An 18,233-nucleotide genomic window follows, 5' to 3' on the forward strand; every position below is an offset into this window, starting at 1 on the left:
GTGGACTGTCTGGGGGTCCCTGAGGGATGCTTTCAGAAACACTGCCCTAGATTCTACCAATGTCTGTGTGAATCTTCATGTTTTTACATAATGAACCTCTAACATAGTATCCTGAAACTACCTAAAAATGACTGTGGCCTATTACATCAGCACACCCGGTGGAATATTTTGGGATTGCCCGTTTCCTCTAATGAAATGGCTTTAAAAATACTCAAACCGCCAATGTTTCTTAAATATTTTCACTCAGATCTAGTAGTATTTAAAAAAAATAAATAATTTTAAAAGTGACAAAATAGTGGCCCCACTGCATCGATGCCTCACAAATTGATAGCGACCAGTCAAGCCATGAGGGAAAAACCAATCAATTTAAGCTTTGGACACTATGCAACATTAATCTTTTAAGCCCCTGGAATTCATTATAACTTCTAGGCCGAAATAAAATATTCAGAGGATTTGCCCTGTATTCGGTGTTATCATTTACGGCAAACAGACAAATAACTGTATTTGTTTCTAGAAGTTGTAGTGGTTATTGTAACTATGTGTCAGAACAAATTGGATAAAGCAAATGTTCCGTATAAACTTGATGACTTGATATGATTATTAGAAAATGGGGGTGGTGTCATGCCCACAGAGGCGGCACCAGCCGACTGATCCGTCCCGATCACGCCCACAGAGGCGGCACCAGCCGACTGATCCGTCGCGATCACGCCCACAGAGGCGGCACCAGCCGACTGATCCGTCCCGATCACGCCCACAGGGGCGGAGCCAGCCGACTGATCCGTCCCGATCACGCCCACAGGGGCGGCACCAGCCGACTGATCCGTCCCGATCACGCCCACAGGGGCGGAGCCAGCCGACTGATCCGTCCCGATCACGCCCACAGGGGCGGAGCCAGCCGACTGATCCATCCCGATCACGCCCACAGGGGCGGCACCAGCCGACTGATCCGTCCCGATCACGCCCACAGGGGCGGAGCCAGCCGACTGATCCGTCCCGATCACGCCCACAGGGGCGGAGCCAGCCGACTGATCCGTCCCGATCACGCCCACAGGGGCGGCACCAGCCGACTGATCCGTCCCGATCACGCCCACAGAGGCGGAACCAGCCAGGTGCTCCGCAGAGCACTTAATGACGGAGAGGATTTAAACACTGAGCTCCGTCAGAACTTTGCGAAGTATTGAGCCATGCTAGTGAGCCATGACACCTCTGCATGACCGGCCATCCATTTTCTGTAGCTGCTTGTCCTATTTAGGGTTGCAGGGGGTCTGAAGTCCATCAGAGATGATGGGTGCAAGGCAGCTGAAGAAACTTCTAATGCTCCAATGTTTTGCAGTCTAACCATTTTACCATTTTACATAACAGACCATATTACAAGATGGCGGCAGATTACAAGATGGCGCCGCAGATGGCAGCCTTGGTGCAGTGCTCTCTGGCATTGACTTTGTTTTTGTTTGTTTGTGCAGCCAGACACACAGAAAATATAGTCAGTTTCTCTACTGCTAAACAGCAGGCAGTTCACTCTAGACAGTTTTTCCCTGGTTTTTACTTATCCGGACAGTTTCTTGGACATCCTTGTTGGTGGAGCAGCTGCACTCTATGGAACCTAGCAGCGATGATGCGGGAAGCACGTGGGCGCGCTGGTGAAGCTATGGGTTGCACTGCGAGGAAATGGACCAGTGAGGCAAAGCAGGAACTGCAGGACTGCACTGATTGGAGTATTTTTTGAAGCTGCATCTGATAGCCTGGTCAGACCGACAGACATTGTGACTTCGTACATCAGCTTCTGTGAAGATGTGTGTGTGCTAACCAAGACCTGCACACGCAACAACAAGAAGCTGTGGTTTACACCCAGACTCAGACAGCGTCGTCTGGCTAAAGGAGATGCCTACAGAAGTGGGAACAGGGCTCTGTACAGGCAGGCCAGAAACACACTGGGTGGCTAAAAGAAGGAACTCTGAAAAGCTGAAAAACAAGTTTTCGGCCAGCAACCGTGCGTCAGTGCGGAGAGGCCTGCGAGACGTCACCAACTACAGACGACCAACCCACCCCTGCTGGGGCAAACAAACACCTGGCTGTAGACCTCAATAACTTCTTCTGCAAGTTTGAGAGGAACATATTCACACCCCTCACCCACTCCAGCCCAACGACAGTGGCAACCATCACACCTCATACCCCCCTACCATCCCCCCAAGGACCACAGGTGCCACTCAGAATACGCCAAGAGGATGTGAGCTGGCTCTTCCAGAGACAGAAAATCAGGAAGGCAGCAGGCCCAGACAGGATCTCCCCCCCGCCTCAAAACCTCTGCTGACCAGCTGGCTGCAGTCTTCATCTTCCACAGATCCCAAATTCTATACCCAGCTGAACGTATCTCCTGCCATCTGTCAGTGGAACGCCAGCTTCCTGACCGGCAGGGAACAGCAAGTGAGGCTGGGGGAGATCACCTCTGATGTACGGACCATTGGTACTGCTGCTCCTCAGGCTTGTGTTCTATCCCCCCTTCTCTTCTCCCTCTACACCAACGACTGCACTTACATGGACCCAGCTGTGAAACTCCTGAAGTTTGCAGACGACACCACAGTCGTCGGACTCATCCAAGATGGCGACGGATCTGCATGTCAGCTGGAGGTTTAGCAGTACTTTGCTGGTACTTTGGTGCAGCCAAAACAATCTGGAGCTGAACATGCTCAAGACTGTGGAGATGACAGTGGACTTTAGGAAACACCCCTCAGCACTGGTCCCCCTCACCATACACAGCACCCTTGTGTCACCTGTGGAGACCATCAGGTTTCTGGGAACTATCATTTCCCAAGACCTGAAGTGGGAGAGCAACATCTCCTCCATCCTCAAGAAGGCCCAGCGGAGGATGTACTTCCTGCGACAACTGAGGAAGTATGATCTCCCACAGGAACTGCTGATCCAGTTGTACTCGGCAGTCATCGAGTCCATCCTGTGCTCCTCCGTCAGGGTTTGGTTTGGAGCAGCAACCACACAGGATAGGAACAGACTGCAACAGACAGGTAGGACAGCAGAATCGATCACTGGTGCCACCCTGTCCTCTCTCCAGGACTTGTACACTTCAAGAACCAGGAAAACCCAAACATTAGCTTCAGGCCCTTTTCATTGTTTTGATATTTTGTACCTGTGAAGGATGGAAATAAAAATGTAATCTTGCGTGAAATGTGAAAGAAATCTGTCATCTTTAACTTTATGAGTTTTGGAGGTCAGTTCATCTTCTGCCCACTATTCACAGTAACAGACATTTTAAGCAAAGGTGTCCAATATTTTGCATGTCACTGTACTTGGGAAGATTTTTTCCCCCAGATTTGTTGGAAATAGTGTTGAAAATGCAGATTCAGTTTGGTCCATGTGTCTTCACTCAAAAGGTTCTGTGATAAGAACTGGTCATTAGGGAGATACGGAGTGTTAAACTTTATAAAAGTTACTGTATGGTTTCTTTTGCAATATGCAGGGAGGTGTAATCATCTTGGAATTTGTGGACATTATGAAAGATGAGCATTTGCACCATAAAACATTTTTTCATTGTTCAGTGGCCCAGTTTTTGCACTCCTTGCATTGATGCTGTACAAATTGATAGCAACCACTTCTGTGCTTTGCCCTTGGATATAAGCAGTTTTCAAATGGCAGCACTGATTATAAACAGCAGCCCCCAGAAGGTCATTATGTAGTTGTGACTGAGTCATAGAGGTATTCATTCATTTGTGTTGTGTTTGAGGCCAGTTCTTCCATCTTCCATCTGAATCTTTCAGTGTGTAATAGGTGGATATACTGGAGTGGAGTGAAGTCAGGTGATAAATCCATTCACCTGTTGCCAAATGTTAATGACATAAAATGATTTTTTAATTTCTCTCTTAGAGCCCTGCAGTCCTGACATTTTCCTCTAACGTAAACGAGATAGTAATTTCATGTAATTTATTCCCTAGTGTTAGAGCTCAGTGTCGGCTTCTCGTTTTACCCCCTCTGTCGTGTAAAACCAATTCCCAGGTCCCGGTTATTTTTTCCCCATCTCTTTTCCATGTGCATCTGTTTCCCGCCAAGACCAGAGGACAGTGTTTAGCAGCTGTTCTTTTAAGTGTCCATCTAAACCTTTTGTCATTTTTATTACCAATGCACCTGCAATTCAGGCATCCACTCTTTGGAAATCTGACAGTTGCCTCCAGTTGCTCTGCGGACCTGTGTATATTACCTTGTTTAGACAGAGTGCTAATTGACACATTAATATCACTCACTTCAGGCAAAATATCTGATTGGCCCAAAAATACACTTCACGCTGCCATTATTTTGTCCCCCCTAGGTATGCGCATGTACACCAGCACACCTCCACCATCTCTAATGAGTGACTGTAAGCCCTTTCTATTTATCTATACTGTCAAACAGCTGAAAAATGAGTCTCAATTTGGGCTGAAAACAATGAAGATGACCTGAAGAAACTTCCATCCATCCATTTTCTGAAACCACTTGTCCTGTCCCAGAGGCTACGGATGCAAGGTAGCTGAAGGAACTTCTAATGCTCAAATGTTATGCAGTCTAACATATTGCACAGAGTTGGTATTGTTGCCTCATTTGTGTCGTTCAACAGGCTACATTTTAATCTCAGCGGCAATCAATGATTGCAATCTGACAATATGCGGACTAGTCATGTAATGCAGGCAAGAGTGTCACATCAAAGTGAATCATATTGGAATGAGCGTTCCTCTTAGGATCTGTCACCACAGAGGTGTATCCTTAAAATGCATGCAGTGCAAAGGCATACAAAACTCTAACTGAACTAAACACGCTTGAAGAACAACTTCCCAGATTGATGTTTGTGGCAGATATAGATCTTTATCAGGCGCTTCACAGTTGTGACACAAGACAAAGTCATAAATGATATATAACATTTGACAAGATATGCACAGCAGTTGGGGAGAATTCAAAAGGATAGACAGGTAAAGAAAGAGAAAAAAAACAATCTACAGACCTACATTTTATCCTGTCATAAAAACACACGATGTAACTGAACAATTCCATCCGTCCCTCCCCACGGTACAATGAACAATGATGACACAGATCATAACCTCTTTTGTTTTCAAACCTGTTGCCCAACGACCATCTTCAGGACATGTAGCCCAATGTCATTTCACATCACCTCACTCTTCACGCTACCTCATATATTCACATGCACCTCATTTAACATGTGATCTGTAATCTGTTACATAAATGTTCATACCTCTCACCTCACCTCTTGGTCCCAGAACTGAAAAAGCCTCATTCTGGCATAGGGTCACGACCAACTCAAGTGGTGGAATCTTGGGAAAAGCATTACAAAATAGGGCTCAAGCAAAGTATATCAGGGCAAAAATTTCATGTCACGGGCAGAAAATCCACTGCTAAACACCAATAGCATTTATGATGAATAAAGGAACTCTCTCACTGGAGAAAATGTTGAGTATATATGCTTCCTCCATTGTATCGCACCATTCTTAATCTTATTAGTAAGTGTTACACCTCAGTCTGTGGCTGAGCTGTGAAAACGTGTGTAGTTTTATGTGGGACAGACCATGGGAATTCCTTCAGCCGTGAGTTTTATTTACAGCGGCAGGCGTAAGAGCCGTGAGATGTGAACAACCAGTGCCAGATGTGCAGTCTGCCAGAACAACAAACAAAAACCCACATCTGCAGTAAAATACAAAAAATCTCCCTACCATTTCACTGAACTAAAGACAAGGTGGAAAGATAATGCCGTACGATTAACTCTTAAAGTAACTAAAAACGGGCACCAAAAAAGTAAAAAAAAAAAAAGGTGTCCATGCCCTACTGTCTGAAGAGGGATTAATGCAACCAGTACACATCCATCCATCCATCCATCCATTTTCTGTACCAGCTTGTCCTATGTAGGGTCACAGGGGTCCGGAGCCAATCCCGGAAGCTACGGGCTCAATACATGGAGTAACCCAAGATGGGGCGCCAACCCATCGCAAGGCAAACAACGAATACTGAAATTCAAATATGAAGACATAAGAAACACAGAAGAAACTAAAATCCAAAAAAGGGTGAATAAACTCAGAATCCATATTCTTATACAAAGTCCTACATAAGACAGGTGTTAGTAATTGGAATGGAAGTATTGCATTATACCACACAAAAACCTCAGGACCGCAAGTGATTTCTTTTGTGTGTGAATACAGTTCATTCTGAGGTGCTTTTGTTAAGTAGAACAATGTATTTTAAATGTGTTCTTGTTTGAGAGTTCAACATTGTGAGAGTTCATGTTCGGTTAACAGAATTTTTAGCTCCTTGAAATAAGTATTGGTGTCAGAGGCAAACTTTTCGAATCGCTTAGGCCCTACATAAAAGGAGGTTCTGTGACTGTTCTGGAATGTTAGACACCAAGCCCCGGTAGCGTGTACACTGGGAGGTGCTGTCGGTCAACTGCCCTCAGGAATGTTTCTTATTTGAATGAGAGGAAAAGGAACCACAATTAAGAACTGCCTATTGGGAGTTTGTAACCATGGTAACCAGGTAACCATGATTGAATTGACTTCCAGATCCAAGGCCTTTCGCAGTAAATATAGAGCGCAAAATGCTGTTATTGCATAATTTTTGGAGCTACTAGAGAATCAAAATATCAACAGTCATGACCTGTGCTTTGTCTGTCAGTTTGGTTAGTGATGAGGTATAATTTTGCAGGTATATTATGGAAGTAGCAGGAATTTCCCCCGTCCTGCCTCCCAAAAATCACGTAACATTGATGGCAAGCACTTTCTATAACATTCAGGGCTACCTCTGAATGGCTCATTGAGGCTTTTTTACCTAAAGCTCCAGCAAAATCACAGTACCATACCCTAACACGATGATAGATACAAACAGGAAAATTACAGCTCTGACAATGGCTCACACGAGAGATGCTTTGCAGAACTGCAAAAGGGGTACTTGATGCCAAATATCTACCCACCTCATGGGGACAAACAAAAAGAATAAAGATCTATTGGTCTGTTTCATCTTATCAGTCGTGGTCAAAGAGATGCGGAGTGCATACATAAAACGAGATCAACATGGAGGATGAAGAGAGATCTGTAGAATCTTAGCCAGTGTCATAGGAGTTGAGACAAAGCTAGCCTGCAGGGACAGGTGGGTCAAGGCCATTGGCAGCAAATAAGCCCCGTTATATAGAAGAAAACTAAGATTAAGAAGATCTGGAGAACACTGAAGGCAGCAAGAAACACCAAGGATCTATGTGGAGCACACACTTACACATCAATTTTTTAAATTCCTCATGAGCTACAAAAACAACTAATGTTTGACTACCAGTACTTCTATCCTCCATCAGCATGATGGGACAGTCTTACTGGTTTGCCATATGATGGCCAATTCCACAAAATGTTCTGTCAAAGCTAGTCACAACGAACCCATGGCTAAGGTCAGAGTCAGAACACATCCATGTCACAGGGTCTCCTTGTGCTTTCATGAGCTACATTCTTCAGTTGTTTGTTTTCTGCTCAGACGTCATATATTTTATTAATGTCTAAATAGTACTATGAATGGAGCTGAAGTTAAGATGTTATGGACCAAAGCCTGGTAGCAGCCAGTGAAAGCAATAGAGGGACCCTAATGAAATGCATGTCATGTTTAAAAAGATGAATATTCTGGACATAATTGTGTTCAGAGACTCGCCCCGAGTAGCTGCTAACTGGTGTGCATGCAGCCTGTGTAAGTTTCACATTGGATAAACACACCTCTTTCACACAGACATTCAGGTACACAAACACATTCACACACACACACAGAAAAATCAAAGCCCACTAACACCTGTTACAGACACACCTACCTTGTTTTTATAATCCGTTTTTGTCATTTCTCTAAAACAAAATAAATAAATACATAAAAATATTTAAGGTTTAAGATATACATTTTAGCAAGGTAAATATATTGACTAAACAACACAAAACAAAGGAAAATAAACTCAGAAAAAAGGTAATATTTACTTGCTTCTTCTCTTTTAAAATATTGTTTTTTCTTTGTGTCTGCCTCTTGTTATAGTTTCTTATAAACCCTTCCAGTCCAAAAGAAATGTAAAAGTATTAGAGCACAGTGTCACATGACTTTCCTAGTCCAATCTTTCTTGTGGAATGCATGTGGTCCATTCAAAAACACTAACGTATCTAGAAATCAGACGGTTCCAGCCTTTTCTTTTACTTTCTCCCTCTCTTCAGACCGAAATGAAGGTCATCCTTCTTGTAACTGACAGGCTCTGTCAGCTTATACACCAGGAAGGAGGGGGCAGCCGTCCCAGATACAGTCACTGCCTGTGTGTTCCTCCAGGGATCCCCTGCTGATCCTCAGGGCCTATCAGAGGGTGTATGTAGAGGCCAATCACAGGGCAGACACTTTGACAACGTTCGAGCTGACTGTGGTCTGGGTGCTGGGGCTTGATGCCGTGTGCCCGTCTCCGTCTGGGGTCGTGCCCGGAGGGGTTGGGATGCTAATGATCGCTGCAGTGATCTGGCTGCTCTTGCAATTAGTCTTGCAAAGCACTTCTTTGGGCATGAGGTTCAGACTGGAACGGCTGGTGGAAGGAAAAAGAGCAATACTGTCCATTAAAACACAATTTAAGACTCAAGGCTATCACTAGTCTTGCAGGGAAGTGTGCACCCTTTAAGGGGGACAGCTTTGTGTGGTGTCATGGAACTGGTTTAAAAACAAATTATAATATCATCATCTAAATGACTCAAAATACTGCTTAGAGTCATTTAGGTGATGATGTCACGGTTGCCAACTCAAACTCATCTGGCATGACACACTCACACAAGAAATCTTACGGCAAATCCGCAGCTGCATCAAAAGAGTTGGGGTAGTTTGCAAACCCAACAGATGATTTACAAGGTAATGGATCTGTTACATGCATGTAAATTAGTGTGCAGATTTGTTTCGGACTGAAAGTCTCACGCCAGCCAGCGAACCGAAGTTGGCAACCCTGTGATGTAGGATAGCTACATACCCACATAAGGAATGGGCAGTATATGCAAAAAGAATCCCATGACACATGTGGTTGATTCATTCCTCTGATTTCAGTTAGCACCATCTAGCGGTCATATACAAAATTACACCCTCCATAATTGGCGGTACAAGCTCATGGAAGCAGTGAGATCCGAATCCCTGCCTGCCTCATTTTGCTTTCTAGCAGCATGGCACACTCACCCCCTAAGACCTCTTTAGAGACACCAGTTCACCTTGCTGCATGTTATTAGACTGCAAGAGGAAACCCAGGTGAATTCTGCATGAACCTGGTCAGAACATACAAACTTCACACCTGCAGAGGTGAGCGGAGGAACTGAGCCCTTGACCCTGAAACCATAATGTCACCCACTGAGCCACTGCTCAGAAAACCTGCTTTTAACGAAATCATCTGCTCAGCACCCACAGGAGCACAATAAGCACAACGGCGTGTAAAAGTCACATGGTTGAGGGCAGGGGAGCAGGCCAACCTTGTGCTGAGCGGTGGTCGGTCGCTATGTTGGATGTGCACGGCACTCAGCTCCTGCAGGCCGCACAGAGGTCCTGGTGGGGCGCTTGCATTGGGCAGGTGGGAGCTCTTCCGCGCCCGACGGGAGCAGCAGGTTCCTGTCAGGCTGCCGGAGCTGGAGAGGGAGGGGCTGTGGGATGGGTAGTTCTGGAGCGCCCCCTCCAGGCAGTTCTGTTCGTACAGGTGCTCGTCCACAAATTTGTGGTTCTACAGATGATCCAGGGAACAGAACAACGGTTCTCACTGCACAAGTAACTGGATAGTAAAAGCAACTGCAAGTTGGATAGAAAAATGTAAATGGATATGGTTTGTAGGCAGGTTTCCATTATCTTACATCTAGAAATAAAGCAGAAATTGTAGCTCATACTGTTCATATTATACAGTCATCCATCGACTTGCGCCCTATCGAGTCAAGTCCGATCCTGTTTACAGTATTACCACAAGAGCCTTAATAAAATTTATCTACATACGTCCAAAGCAGATGTAGTGAAAGTTACAGCGGATCATGTGTATGGCATGTGGCATGAACCAAAGCAATCCAACTACGGTGCCACTATGGAGTTTTAGTTAAATGCGTGTGATATTGCATCTTACGTTGCACAGAATATTAGACCTCTTCCCTATAATGATTCAGATGCATCTAGATTGGCTAACGTCCTCATTTTGGGGGTAATGCATGGACATTAGTGGATGGATGCCTGTGCAGTGCTATGTGGACTATAGACTCATGTGGATTATGTCTGCTTAATGCAGAGGCAAATTCATCAGATGTTATTTAAACAGCTAAAGAACCTTTGTAAATCAGGTAAAATAGAGCAGTCTGTCTGACCTCGTAACACAGGCTGAAGCAGACAGAGCCAAGTTTAACCCGGCCAGACACGCAGAGAACAGGGAATGTATCACGGCGGGAGGGTACTGTTCCACCTCCAGCTGTGTCCATGCACTGTTTTTTCCAAATGCTCTCTAGTACTGCGTCTCTGGGGTCAACACAGTAAAACAGGCGGAGCCCTTTAACAAAGCTGAGGTGTTTCCTCACTTCTAACCTTAGGACGGTCAGCAGCATATAGGATTAGGGGTGTAGCCTAAAATTCCGGACTCTCTAACAAAATGTCACCTTTGGGCATGGTGGGTTTTGCAGGGGGGGGGGGGGGGGGAGATAGGATATGCTGGCGCCCCCTGAATCTGCCGGGGTATCCATGCCCCACCCTCCCATGCCCATTGCTTTTGCTCTTCTTTTTTACTAACGTATATATTTGCTCTGTGGGATGTATTAATAGATTATGAAAATGACCTACGAGTAACTATCGACCTTTAAATCTGTCTGCGCCTCTGATACAGCATCAAACTAATTGAGTCTCAGTGTCAGTAGAAACAATTCCAGCATCTCCAGACACACATAAACACCAACAGTATAACAGGCTGACAAACAATACATTAATTCTGAAAAAAAAAAAATATAATATAATCCCGCTATAGTGGACTCGCTTATAACGGAATATTGCCTATAACGGAGGAGGTTCGCTGGTCTCGGCCGTGCGCCTTTACGAACATGCAGAAAACGTATCGGATATAGCGGACTCGCATATAACAGAATTTCACTTATAACGGACATGCAGGCTCCGCCCACAAGGCGCGTGGCGTGCCGGTGATATCCAGCGCAGATACGTAGTCGGGATTATTAACAGTCACGCATCAGGTCAGGTAAAGTTGGATTACTACATGTACAATATAATAATCTATACCTATATAAGTGTGTCTGCTGAGTAAATGGTGTCCTGTAGTTGTGCTCTGGACATACAGCGACTCTGGATCTCTGGACTCTGGATCACTCTGGATATTTGGGTATAAAATATAACGCACTGTTTTGCCAGGTCCCTAGAAGTCCGTTATAACAGGATTTTACTGTACTTCACTGGTATCTTTCATGTTTCTTTCAAGTACTGGGTCAAATTTTCTCTTTTGAATTTTATTTCACCCAAACTCATTAAAGTATAGAAACGCTTCCCATGGCAACACTGGCAAGGGCTGTATCACTTAATTTGAATATTCCCCATCTTCCTTTCCTGCCAAAGGACTGAATACATTATATTTCACCCCTTAGGCGATATATATCACCATGCTTACATGTGAATAAAATGGAAAATGTAAATAAACTTCTAGTGGATGAATGGTTGTACAGTGTTTATCTCTCCACACAACCTGCTTGCAGCTATACGTAAGGCGGCAGGGAGTTGACTCACAGTGGTTTTCTCCAAGCAGCGCAGTAGGTGGTGGTGTTGGCTTTCTAGCAATGATATTGCTGCACCCTGATGATTTCCCTCTTCAATGGAACCCTAGTAAGTCCAAACGCACCCACACAAACACACAGTATTAGTAAACACAGGCAAACTTCACGGTACAGAAGGAACTGGGGTAGATGGTCGAGGTGCCTGCTTGCAAATGTTCAACCTTTAAACAATTTACTTGACTATTGTCTGAGAATGGAGACAGAGTAAAGCCAGTCAAGAAAAACAGCCGATAAAGGCTTAAATGACACAGAGCTTAATAATGTCGTAATGCATATTTGCTTTTTGTAATTAATTTTTCTCTCCATTTGGTCGAAATCTTCAAAGCCACTTATTGGACTGACACTGTATACATGACAGCTGAAGTAAACCTGGGAAACATCAAGGTTTGAATGCGCAGTATTTTTGAATTCTCTTTCAGTTAAAAATGCATTAACCCTGCAGCACAGGACGGCACGAGCTTCCCCATGTCGACACCAGAATGCGCGACGGCTTTCAAAGCGCAGAGACACCCACCATGAGCTGCTGAAGGGCAGCGTCTCATGGCAGCCTAGGAATGAGGGCTGTCTGCTCAAGCAGTCCTGCCACTCGCACAGAAGACGCACGCTGTAATGAGCACTGCCGTAGTGCTCACAGAGCGGAGGCCAGTCAACATGTTATCATGCAGCCAGTGGTTTGTTGCTCAGCACCAGAGGATGCGTTTCCAAAGCGTTCTGGCACGATGCGTTTTCAAAAATAACCCGTGAGTCAGCCAGAAGTGGGTGGTGCTCTGTGCTGTGTTTGTGGGTGAGAAAATGACCAAGACACGCTTTACAAGGAAAGAGTCCCAAGAATCCCCCGAAGGGGACCAATGCCTGTGGGACAGAATGGCATTGCGTATTTCAGCTTTTGTAAAAATCACTTTAGTGTGCATTTTATTTTTTTAGGGTTCCATTTGGGTGAAAAGGGCTCTTTTGATCATTGTTGGACAAATTGCTGGGTTTAGCTAGATAGATAACTCATAAGGCACAGTCGTATCCAATTTGCTTCCAATCAGAAAAAAAAAAAATCAAGAAATCTTCCAACTGCTTATCCAGTACATGGTCGTGGGCGTATTTAAATTACCCAAATTAATCGTTTTTGTTCTGACAGGCAGCCTAAGCAGTAAGAGTGAGTAAGGGTGACAGAGGTGTCCTTTGTGACTCCCTGCTCTTCCCTCATTACCATGCAGGTGCTGTGGCTGTGGTAGAGGAGGAGCTCTGAGAAGGGGGTGTAATGCTGCCCGTGACTCGCATGCCCTTGGGCTGAATCATGGCTTGATAATCAGATGTAACCACTTGCTAATTGCAGATATTGTTCTTGAGTGTGTGTTTTGGGTCTTCAAACATAGCCAGTGCCTTCAGTAATTCCTACCCTAGGGACCAATAAAGTATATCTACCTACCTACCGGGGGAAAACTCATAGAAATCTGAAAACCACAGAAGACTCCATACTAACTGTTTCACGCTCAATTTGCAGCATTTAATACTAATTAGCTGTTTGGTGAACACTCCTGTTTAGCCTGGCTTACAAGTCCAGGCATTTATTTAATCATATTTTTTAAAGAACTGGGAGATGGCTAGTTTGATCTACTTGATTTTTCACAATGCACTCCCGACTATCCTTAACCTACAAAAAGTGTTATATATGTCCGTTTACTTTCATTTACTGAAAATCTATTCATACCAAAACGTTTCAGAGTAATATCTGAACACTGCTGTTTACTACAGAATTCCTTAGGGATATTTAGGTTTTGTTAGCTGGTACAACTTAATGGTCAGCAGTAATATGTGAGCAGATTTTTTAAAATACAAATCTTCTGGAAATGCACTTTCCTGCCTTCATGTTTTGCATCATTCTGAAGTCCGTAAATGACAAATCTGATCTGTCTATTCTCTCCTAATTCTGTTTTGAAACGTTGGAGGTAGGTCACACTCAGTTCTGGGATTCTCCTTCTACACTGCGACATCATCTCAGAATCACTAAGACCTTTTTTTTTAATCTCCTTAATTAAAATCGGACTCGTGTGGAAGTGAAGGATGAGGAAGGATAGACTCAGGGTTAGCCCCATGCATTCCTGCACATCTTTAATCTACAGAAGGTGAATCAGGGATGTCCTTAGCCATATCATGGTGGATTTGCTTGTGGGACAGTGCAACCAAGTTGAAGTCTCTTAGCGCAGGGAGGGATGTGGGTGGGGAAAAGAGCGAGAGACTCACCGTCAGATCCAGTGCCTCGTTCGGGAGGCCGTTACGCTTACTGTGCAGGAAGGGCCTTGGGGTGCCTGTCTTTGATATTCGTATCCTTGCCAGTCTGGCTTTCTGCAGAGGAAGAAAGTACTAAATTAACCCTAATGTGCTCGTGCCTAAACCACAAAAATACAGGACAGATATTTTCACGAAATGTAAGCAGATAAAAATATCGAGGACTGTAATGAAAGAGAACCTCTCAATAACGAAATTCCTTACCTCTCTTTATTAGAAGAAATATACAGACATACATTTTTGGGCAACCAAATGGTCGGCTTTTATGTAACTGTATGCTGTGTAACGTAGCCACCTCTATCTGTTCAGGGGCCATCCTTCATATGATTGGTTTGTGCAGATATTTTTCTGGTTAAACTTTGAGCATTGATTTCTCTGAGGTACCAAAAGAACTATTTTGATATTTGTTATGGCTTTATCGTGAATTCTGCATGTCCCAAAATATTAATGTCATTGCACCATCTTATTGCTACCATTCACCATTCAGGTGTTTATTTGCAGCATCATAATGAAGAGGTGACATTTATTTTTAGATATTTGCAGAAAGCATGTGGTATTTAGGGTTGCTCATCTCTCATCTCAAAGTTTGCTCAAATATAAAAATATATATTTATGACCACCACTATTGCAGTACTGTGATGTAAAAATGACAGGAAACCCTTCTACAGTATCAAATGCCCTTTCAAGGAGAAATTTTACATATAATTATACATAAATTATTGATGAAAGCCATCCATGGATCCATCCGTCCATCCATCCATCCATCCATCCATCCATTTTCCATACCCGCTTGTCCTATGCAGGATCATGGGGGTCTAGAGCCTATCCTGGAAGCTGCGGGCGCAAAGCAGGGAACAATCCAAGATGGGGCACTTTACCAAAACTTACTCTTACAATCTAAGTTAATGTACATGTACTGTAGATGATTTGGGAAAACTGGCAGAAAGTTGTATCTGAAAGAATCTGAAGTCCTTATTAGAAAGTATCTGTGCTTTTCTGATCAGCTCAGTTGTAAAGCGATGTGAGCATGGCCTGACCGGCCACTTAACAGATGGATATCATTTCGCTATCAATAACAGCTTTGAACCAGTCGGAGTGCTTTGCGTTAAACTACAAAAGAGCTTCGGATTGGCTCCTGGCAGTCAAAGACTGACAGACCATAATACTCCACACACAGTGACTCGATCAACCTCGCTTGTAAAACTCTGGTTAACTGCTTGCAGAATCTACAGAGGAACCATTTTGTGACATTTAGAAACACATGTCATTCCGGACGGTTTATCTACAGGGGTGCGAGTATCTGACAATCTCAAAAGGCTGTGAAAAATAATCAAAATGTAAACAGTGGAGAAACAATTGTCTGTTTGGTCTGGATTAAACACTGGTCTCTCTCTGCCATACATGAATCACCTTCAGCTGTAGGCGTCCCTGCTTCCTCAACCACATCTCTTATTAGAATTTATGGAAAGAATGCATCGGTAACTTTACCTTCATAATGCATTACAATGCATTAATACAGTATTATGAACATGGCTATAACTATTTATAAAAAGGCATAACATATTATAGCCATGTTTATTATGCATTATGACTGCCATATGAAGCTGTCATCTATAATGCACTATAAAAACTTTCATGACGCATTACAATGGTCGGTATAATGCATCTGCTCAGAGAACTAGATGAAACTAAAATTTACACTGACAGTTTGTCTGCACATCCAAAACCGTGACCTCGAAACTTTCACAACAGTGCTGGTTTACTTTGCTGCTTAAACTAATACTCGCCATCTCCACTGCTATAAAAAAGTTTTATGCAAAACTGAACATAATGTAACAAAAAGGCGTACAGGTAGATTAAAGGTAATGGAATCACATAAGTGTGATTACTATTACTATATATTTTTTTTTTTTGCCACAAAAAAAGCAAATAAGCGAAGCTGATATTTTGCAACAAGGATAGAGAGTAAAGTCATGACCAAGAGATTCTGTGTTTGAGCCCTGAAATGGAACCACTTCTGAGAATGTCTGTAAATATCTTTGGGTATAATGTGGTAGAAGTGTGAAATTGTAGCTTATATAAGTCAACTTGAATAAATGCATCCTCTAAGAGCAAATTATGGTACTATGGATGCTGACCAAGCCATATAAGATGGAGAAACTTTGCTATGTTTCTAATGTAGCACTGTGACACTGCCTCGTGGCTTCCTGCCATTTTATTGAGTGAGCTGGAGTTGGGTGTATTAATAAAAGCTCTTGGGTGAAACCTCCGTATGGTTATCTATTTGTGTGATACGCTGTCCTGATAAAACCATCTGTGTGACTGTGTTGATCTCTTTACACTAATACAAAGTATAGTTTTTTGTCTACAGTGTGGACTGTAAAATGTTAGCGATTCATGGGATGATGTGATATGTGAGGTCTAAGCTCAGCACTACATCCCTGAACACCTCACGCCCTCATCCATTTCCAAATGGAAAATGTGACTTTGACAAAGCCCCGACTCCCCCACTGAAGGGTGACCTCAGTGTGCCTGACATGTACAGAAAGACAGAACAAGTGAGCCTTGAGGGGAGCCCCCTAGACGTGGACTGTAATGTGACGTGAACGCCAGGATGTCGAACCAAGCTCTGTTAGTGCCTCTCGACACTCTCTTGGCTTTTGATGATTGTAATTATTTCACGCAAACGGAAATAATTACACGATACAGGTCAAACCATTGCAACACTCCAGCAGTAGTCACCTCTTAACATTCAACTGACATTACAATGTAATTTGTCCCTAGGATCAAGCCTCATATTGTATTCCTAGTCAAAGACTCCAGTGCTTAGTTAATCTTGCTTTCTACAAGGAAGTTCTATCCATAACATCACTAGAGCCAGCTTCCGTGGAAAGTTCAAAGTATTTAATACGTAATTTATTAAATAAATGTTACAGCATTTAGTACTGGGGGAAATTATGCTTCAAATCGCAGGGTTAGTGAAAGTTCCATACGCTTCCAAACAGACATGCTTCCCATTGGGTTAAACACTAAGGAAGTCTGCACAGCTGAAACATAAAGGTTTGAGCGGCCTACCCAATAAACACTCGAAGGTTCAGCTTTTGTGAATGTGTGCCTTTTCTGGATATATTTTCAAATGAACACTCATTTTCCTTCATTACTAGCATCTTAGTAAAGAGAAGACTGCCTCTGCTTCTGCACAGCAATTATTGCATGATGTGTTTAAAACATGAAAAGGCTCTCTGTGCCTTGAGTATAGGACACAAAAATGCCTGGAAGAGACTCTTGGCAGCTGAATGGAGGTGACACTGATTACATAATCTCTGTACTTATTACTATTAAGTCTTGCTAGAAGAGTATAATAATCAAATAACTGTATTATTTGAGGGCAGTTTCAAAATGTGACTTCCTGGAAGATCATTTCTTCCAAATAATAAACAATAACATGCCGCTGAAATGAAGACAAAATGGTTTGAGCATCATCAGCTTGGCCCAGTAAAATTGAGGGTTTGTCTGAAAGGTCTTGGCATGGTTGGGCTTGACTGAGATAAGGTGAGGTACACTGCTCTAGGCCTCGTCCTGTTATAACATGAGACCAGGTAGGGTACTCTGGTTGTTTCCAAGGAAAGAGAAGAAGAATATCTCCCTTGATAGGCTACAGACACAAGACACCCTGTTTAAGGTCTACGCTTGGTCCTAGATCACAACCTGATTCTTACATCAGATGACTGGTAATTTCAATGAGCCCTTTTACTTACTGTAGACCTTGATTCCTCTAGTGCATCCAGTTTATCAGTGAGGTATATTTTTCATTCTGGAAAAGTTGCTATAAGTGTAGCCCCAAATGGCCACTCAATAGCTACATTAGCCCAAAGTGCCACCTTATTAGCTCAGAATCAACAGGTATGTTGAGGGAGGGTGGGACAGAGGTGCGAGCTAATTTGGGCCTCTTCATTATACATATGGGCACTGGGGATACTGCCATGGTATTTATTTTTGGTGTGCCGAATAATATACATAACGGCAACAGAGCTAATTAGCGGTAATATTAATTAATGGACCCCAAAGCAACAAAAACAAACAAATAATGCTAATAGTATATTTTTACCCCAAATAAAACCTTATATAACAGCAGCACATACC

At 43.3% G+C, this 18,233-nt stretch overlaps 1 protein-coding gene across 1 annotated transcript in view; it reads right to left on the minus strand.

Annotated features, from left to right (window-relative positions):
- Window positions 1–4,825: 4,825 nt before the first annotated feature.
- Window positions 4,826–18,233, minus strand: part of LOC125745264 (potassium voltage-gated channel subfamily D member 3-like) — a 111,425-nt gene continuing 98,017 nt past the window's right edge. The window contains exons 4-7 of the mRNA XM_049017934.1: window positions 14,046–14,147; window positions 11,764–11,856; window positions 9,486–9,730; window positions 4,826–8,566 (exon numbers count right to left, since the gene is read on the minus strand). Coding sequence (XP_048873891.1) covers window positions 8,374–8,566; window positions 9,486–9,730; window positions 11,764–11,856; window positions 14,046–14,147 — 633 coding nt within the window. The 3' untranslated portion in view covers window positions 4,826–8,373. The remainder of the gene's footprint in view (window positions 8,567–9,485; window positions 9,731–11,763; window positions 11,857–14,045; window positions 14,148–18,233) is intronic.

This window comes from Brienomyrus brachyistius, chromosome 6, assembly GCF_023856365.1.
Source record: "Brienomyrus brachyistius isolate T26 chromosome 6, BBRACH_0.4, whole genome shotgun sequence".
Taxonomy (NCBI): Eukaryota; Metazoa; Chordata; class Actinopteri; order Osteoglossiformes; family Mormyridae; genus Brienomyrus; species Brienomyrus brachyistius.